At 28.9% G+C, this 7,497-nt stretch overlaps 1 protein-coding gene and 1 pseudogene across 1 annotated transcript; one reads left to right on the top strand and one right to left on the bottom strand.

The window, feature by feature from the left end:
* The window catches only part of LOC108692438, a 6,477-nt pseudogene extending 2,511 nt beyond the window's left edge, over positions 1–3,966 (top strand).
* Positions 3,967–4,456: 490 nt separating this feature from the next.
* LOC108692439 (short coiled-coil protein B) lies at positions 4,457–6,183 on the bottom strand. Its single transcript, XM_018200683.1, has 5 exons — positions 6,104–6,183; positions 5,836–6,014; positions 5,153–5,272; positions 4,783–4,869; positions 4,457–4,694 (listed from the first exon to the last, which is right to left on the bottom strand). The coding sequence occupies exons 2-5, from the start codon at positions 5,906–5,908 to the stop codon at positions 4,552–4,554; spliced, it is 423 nt and encodes a 140-aa protein (XP_018056172.1). The 5' UTR covers positions 5,909–6,014; positions 6,104–6,183; the 3' UTR covers positions 4,457–4,551.
* Positions 6,184–7,497: the final 1,314 nt, after the last annotated feature.

Raw genomic sequence — 7,497 nt, forward strand, 5'->3', positions numbered from 1 at the left:
GAATCGATCCAATTTTTTACTTCTTCATAAGACCGGAAGTGCTGGTCAGCCAGGCCGTGTGCCATTGATCGAAACAAGTGATAGTCAGAGGGAGCAACGTCTGGAGAATACGGGTGGGGTAGGACTTCCCATTTCCAAGTTTCCAAGTATGTCTTGACCACTTTTACAACATAGGGTCGAGCATTGTCATGCTGCAAAATCACTTTATCGTGTCTCTCGTTGTATTGCGGGCGTTTGTCTTTCAATGCTCGGCTCAAATGCATCAATTGCGTTCGATACCGATCGCCTGTGATTGTTTCAGTCGGTTTTAACAGTTCATAATACACTACGCCGAGCTGGTCCCACCACAGAGCATGACCTTGGACGTCAAAATCACCGTTCTTTAAGCGTTGAAACCACTCACGACACGTTCTTTCACTAATAGCGGCCTCACCATAAGAATTTGAGAGCATTCGATGAGCCTCAGCCGCAGATTTCTTCATATTGAAGCAAAAAATTAAAACCTCTCGCAAATGACGAGAATTTGGCTCGTAAACTGACCTTTTCAATCGAGAATAATTTTATGATGCAGACACAAATCGACTAATGTTTCTATGGGGTTATGTTGACAGATGCCCAAGTTTATTGTATGACGTCTACGATCTATTTATTTCGACCACCACTTACCGCTAAAGCCATCTATAGGAAAATGGCGGAAGCAAAGTTGTACACCTAATATATATACAAATTAAGTATTTATTTACGCGAATTAGACGTTATATATATATAAATGCATCTGTCTAATCGTCCTCTCTTCAGCACACATTATAACGTATATCCATTGACTCGATTAACTTTTTGCTCTATATCACCACAGGGTCAGGAGGTGTATATAGTTTACTTTATTAACGGTATCAAACGAGCTCGATGAGGCACCACCACTACAATTTCATATGTGATATATGACAGCTGTATATGCACGTAACATTTGCGATAGAAATAAAATTTCGTTCGAATTTGTGAAAACAGAGAAAAATGTTGAGAAAAATGTTGAGAAAAATGTTTGGATAAAAATGGACGAATTGATTAATCAGAAAATTCTGATTAATATCAATCAAAATTCTGATTATAACAATTAGAATTTTAAAATTTAACCAGAAAATTCTAATTCGTCCATGTCTAATCAAAATTCCAATTAATCGAATCAGACATTTTTCTCATTTGTAGAAACATTAATCTACAATATCCATAATTATTACTTTTTATAATCGTTTCGATAGTTTATTGAAATTATTTTAAAAAATTACACATAGCTAAGCTGCACGATATCGTGTGGTGTGCTTCATTCATAGGGATTGCTGACCTGGAAAAATGGTCTATAAATTTTGCAGCGTATATAAATGTATAAACAACCTTTGTAATGACAAAGGAAACCTTAACGTCTAACGGTTAAGAAATGTAGTACGTCAGAAAAGAAATATATACTATGTATATACTATACTATATATATATAAATATATATATCAAGAAATATATACTATGTAAAAAATGCATAATATTACAATAAAATATTAATTTATCGTTCACAATAGAAATAAAATTTTGTCAAAATTAATTTTAAGTTAATTATTGGTGAGAGACATAATTATTGTTAATATTTTTATTAAAATTTAGATAATAATTCGCGTATAAAAGAATATTTTTCAAAATGCGTTAAATGTCCTGTTATTAATATTAGTGAAATTAATTCGTTATGATACTTTTGAGGCTTGTATATGCTTTGACAAAAATTCGAACTTTTAGAAATTCACAAGTTTATTTCCTATTTCTGCTCATGTTACGTATAATATATAACGATATATACGTCGATAATCCATGGACTATTTGATTGCAATTATAGAACGCCACGCAACAATGAACATAACTGCAAATCACGCAAGTACCCATCTTACGTAATATGAGATCCACAACAACCAGCAAAAAATCCTATCTATAATTGCCGGATAATTAAGTTGTATTGTCGCACCGGATATAGCAATTACGCCATCGGGACAAGTAGAAGGATTATCCGGAAACAAGGAGTCATATGGTATATTTCCATCATACTTAATTGTTAAATATTGAATAAAATAAAATAAAAAAATGTATGCAATAATAAATGTTTGCAATATATGTATATGTATTACATATGTATTTACAATAATGATATTTACATATATGATCATCATTAAGAAAGATTTTTACACACACAAAAGTTTAGATACCCTTACAGATCTGCTTTACGCAACACCAGTATCTTTTGGCATTATCAGAACAACAAAGTATCGAAACGAGGTTGTATTTGGCATTCAAAAAAGGGCGGTTGTACGGAGAGATAAGATGCCAAAAGAATAAGAAAAAAAAACCATAAAAATGAAGAAATGTACGAGTAAATCCTCCTTGCAAATTTTCATTATATTACGAGAAAGAAGCTCTTACAATTAAAGAAATGTAGAACAGTATACATAATTACTATAGTTGTACTATACTATTCATAACCGTAAAATTATATATATATGTAGAGAGAGAGAGAGAGCACTCTATAAAATTCCACATAAAGTTCCACGTGAAATTCTTTTGCGATCTTTTTACAACGTTCTATAATTCTTACAATATTATAATAATTTCTCTAATTTCATTCTATGTAAATAATATTTAATAAAATACTTCTAAAATATATATCTTAAAATTGGCTTAAATTCATAATTAATAGTACACGCACGCACGTATATTATAGTTGTAAAATTATTAAAAAGTGAATTTCATTTAAGCTTAAAAATTAATTTTGTTTAACCGTATTAGTTAATAAATTTTCTCTCTCAACAAGAAGTTCATTAATAATAATCTTAAAAAGATAATCGAGATTGATTATAAATTAAATTTGTTTAGTTTTGATTTTAGATAAATATGGCTAATGAAAACACCAAATGGGAACAATGGAGTATTGGTTCCTATGATGCGTTCAGATCGCGTAAATACGTGCAATATGGATGGTGGATAGGAATAAAGAAAAATGAACGAGTAAAGCCTGGGTCGAAAACATTTTGGGGACAAGAGGCTATACAATTTTCGGCTATCCAAGAAGATTAATTGATTAATCTGAAACTGTTTCAAGAAACTGTTACAAACATGCTTTACAGGGTATGCCTCTCATTTTCGATAATTCATTCGTTACGTAAACTTTCTCGGAAAGAAATTCAGAAGATGAAGGAGTGATGAAGTAGTGTTCTATGAGCTGCAACAATGTCGTATAATAAAGAAGAAGAGAAACATTCAGAAGAATCGATAATCATCGAACAGTAATGTTCCAATAGAATATAATGTTTATCATAACACTGTTATTTTTCAACATAATAGGATACTTAAATTTGGGACTGTGCTTTTTTTTATGCTACTTAAACTAAAACTATTGCAAGTTGCAATTTCTTAATAGATATATATTTGTTATTACATGTCAATCGATACATCAAATCGTTAAATAAGACGATTGTTTACATACAACGATTATTATGTACTTGAATCGTTTTGTAAATAGCAGAAGTTATGATTATTTTGCTTATATCATATGCACAAACATTAGCTTTTTGTCAATATCAATAGCGCGTATTTAAAAAAATTGTACATAATATTACATATTTCTTATACATTATCTCTTATATTCTATACATTATCTCTTATATTCTACACATTATCTCTTATATATCTATATATAATGCATATAAATATGTCAAAATATTGCAAGCAAGAATTTTCTATTAAAGAAGCAAATATCCCAATGAAAAATATATATGGCTTCGTTTTGATATCCAGCCTTGCAAATATAAAATGTCTTTGAAAACTATATACGAATGTGAGAAGCAAATGTATGAAAGAGAGATGTAATTGTAATTGTATAAAAAAATTTAAATTAAATTTTAATTAAAATTAATGTACACAAAAAATAAAAAAATTAAATTATTTAGAAATATTTCTATTTGGCTTCATGTATATTATTTATTTCAAACATACACAATGAACTAAATATCACGTTATTATATAGATTATTATACAGGTTAACAAATATATATTAGTACTGTTATGTGTATTAATAGAAAATAATCTAATCTTAATTTAAAGAAAATTAAGCAAAAATTATAATCTTTACTTAACAAACAATTATTTAAAAAAATTTGCGAAATACGTTTATAAAAAAAAATTGTAAAAGTATAAAATAGATCTCTTTGGCGCGTAGAATCATGATTATAAACGTGTTTTAAGTCACAGAATACAGTAGTGTAGTGTTAAATATTTAAAAAAAAGGTAAATTATCAGAAAGAATCTTTTTTTCATAGAAAGTGTATACAAGCTGACGAAGACAAATTAAGCATCAAATATTGAGATTTTTAAAAATTTGATGTTATCTTTTGATAAATGTAAATCGAAATAAAATTTATGCATGCGGAAATTTTTCAAAATACTCAAAACAATCGCAATTACTTCAAAATCACTGTAGCTAATTTTTCATAAATTGTCTAATTATTTGATTAATATGGTTTACTTCTTTTTGGTATTGGGACTTGTCGATTGAAATACGCTTGATGCCGACATTAAATTCTCAATGTATTGGCTTAGAACCTGATTCTCACTTCTCAACTTGAGATTCTCTTCCTTTACACTGTCCACTCTCTGTGACAGATCTAGACAGAACATATACATTTGCACATTACAAAAATTCCAATAAGAATATTCTCCTGTAATTTAATCTTTAGTGAAATATATATCTACCATCTAAAGTATTTTGTAATTCAAGAACCTGTGCAATCAATCTAGCTTTCTCTTCTTGCTCATCTGGGCTAATATCAGGATCTAAACCTATAATAAATATAAATTATTTTAGGAAGTATTTCATACACAATTTGACAGTCTTACAATCATTTAAAAGCTAATTTTTATTTAATTGTATATAATATTCTAATAATAGAAGTTGAAATATTGCATATTTAATATTATTTTGTTTAGATTATAAATACAAAATAAGCTAATATTCCTTTGTATATTTAGTTATAAAAAAACAAATAATACAAAAACATATTATAATGAAAGAATAACAATACAAAAACAAACTATAATGAAAGAAATCAATAATATCATTTACTGTTAGGACTACAACTGCCATTAGTAAATGTTGATGGTATAGAATCCATGCTGCGTCTTCTGCCTAATGGATCAGACATATGTGAGGCATTGTCCAAGATTTCCTCTTCTGGTATTATTACTATAATAATATATGCAAAAAATAATATTAGAGTAATAATATTAAACCCCAACAACCAAGAAAAAGAAGAAGCTCATTATTATCAAAATACAAGCAAATTGTTAAATGTATAAAATGTAAAAAATATTTAAGAAGTTTTAAGCAAAATAATTGGCGAGATAATTAATCAAAAGTTCCAATAATTCATATTTCTATGTCTCTACATTTCTAGTATCTCAATTTTTATATTAAATTCCGAGAAATAGAATAGACGTCGTTACATTGCTATAGTTCATAGTTAAATGCAGCTAATTCTCACATTATTAATAAAAATAATATGTGTAAATAAACAAAAATAAGAAGCAGATAGATTAAGTTAGCAAATTTAGTCATAAATGAATAACATTGTTAAATAACATTTGGAACAAAGACATTGGAATAAATAATGATGCTAGAGATGAGCTAAGTTATAATTCCATCTCAATGTCAATTAAACAGAGAGAGAGAGAGAGAGGAGGGGGAGAGGGGAATAGCGATGTCAAGAGGAATTGCAAAATCAGAGACTGTACGTTTTACGCTCTCACCTTGCGGATCATCATCTGCCAGAGGTATACTATTCATATCGTCTTGAAGCTTGGCTGTCATTATCACTGACATTCCGTAATTACAGTAATTAGGAACGTAATACAATAGTTTCAGCAGAACGTTTACTTTGCAACTGTGAGACGTTTCTTCACACTGATTGGATTATAAACTTTTTTATCTAGAAGAATAATCCTATCTCAGCAGACAATCACAAGACGGTTGCAAAACTGTTGTTGAATGCAATCAATGTAGTACAATGTAACTTACGTAGCTATTGATTCTTCTTCTTTTTATTGGTTAGTGGCTCCTGCCTCTCGTATTGAACGGAGACAATATGGCCAGTAGCTATTGATCCGAATCGTTTCAAATCGTTCGCATTCTAAACAATTCCGAAACCATGAAGTATAGAGAATAGGAGGCCGAACTAGGCTTTGAAAAGTGCGGTCAAAATCATGATGTAAGAGGTTTGTAGTTGAACTAGTGTACACTTTTGGAACTTACAGTGAGATAAATTTATGTTTGATATTTGTTTAAAGCGAGAAAGAGAGTTCTACAATAGAATAGTGCAGGAACAGAAAACAGACCAAAGAATATAAAGGGAATAGAGAACAGAGAATAAGAATTTCAATCTATCAAAAACTGTGTATTCCATAATTCATGATTTCTGATAGGTTGAAATTCTTATTCTCTGTTTTCTGTTACCTTTTATTGTGCAGAGATCTAACAGTCCACTCTGTCGATGGAAACTAGACGAGTGTCGAACTTTGAGCAGCTATATTTATAAATTATTTCCTTTATTATAATTTATATAATTTTTATTTTAATTTTTTTTTATTTTTTATTATAATTTATTATAATTTATCAATCTTTTTCCTAAATAATTAATTAGCATATAATTGGTTTGTAGAAATGTCCACGTGTTGTGTTTAAAATTATAAGAGCCATACATTTAGCTGATTTTAAATATCAAATTACATTTATTAACATTATTACATTTATTAGTATTATTGTCATTAATTTTATTAACATTATTTTATTCATTTACGCTTTTGTATTTTTTCAAATTTTAATTTTGTTTTTACAATTGTTATATGTATGTATTTTTATCAACATTTGAATTTAGCACTAAAGTTTGGACAAATTTCTAATTGATTATTTTAGTACTTTTTCATCATTATGCACAATGAAATACCTTAAATTCTTATACCATGGCCAAAATCAGAAGTTTGTTCGCGTCGTAAGCTCCAAATGAACCCAGAGAGCACTTGAATCACAGATAAGGGGATCGATTCTGTATTTTAAAATGAGGTGAAAATGATAAAAGTGAGCGAATTTACTAAAATACTGATTATTTCATTGGTCAATTCTAGTAAATTTGTTCGCTTTTATAATTTTCACTTTGAAGATACAAAATCGACCCCAAGGTGACGATTGGAGCAGTTGCATTCATGTGCTCCAATGTTCAGTAACACGAACGGATTTAGGATAAGTGAGCATGTTATCTAACCTAATCCATGAGATCACTCGAACGAATCAGACATATGTCTCATTTCATTTCAAGTATTTTGTGTTACCTCGATTATCTGAAAGCGTTTTATATAAAATAAATGTGTTTTTAATAAATATAAAAGTTATATTTTTATATTACATTATATTATATT

Source organism: Atta colombica, unplaced genomic scaffold (assembly GCF_001594045.1).
Source record: "Atta colombica isolate Treedump-2 unplaced genomic scaffold, Acol1.0 scaffold70, whole genome shotgun sequence".
NCBI classification, from domain to species: Eukaryota; Metazoa; Arthropoda; class Insecta; order Hymenoptera; family Formicidae; genus Atta; species Atta colombica.

Bases quoted from the DNA above. Each gene is read 5' to 3' on its own strand.
- LOC108692439 (XM_018200683.1), bottom strand. From the start codon at position 5,908: ATGTCAGTGATAATGACAGCCAAGCTTCAAGACGATATGAATAGTATA. The intron at 5,273-5,835 runs GTGAGAGCGTAA...ATATTATTATAG, and splicing joins GGCAGATGATGATCCGCAAG to TAATAATACCAGAAGAGGAA. The intron at 4,870-5,152 runs GTAAATGATATT...TATTTATTATAG, and splicing joins TGGCAGTTGTAGTCCTAACA to GTTTAGATCCTGATATTAGC.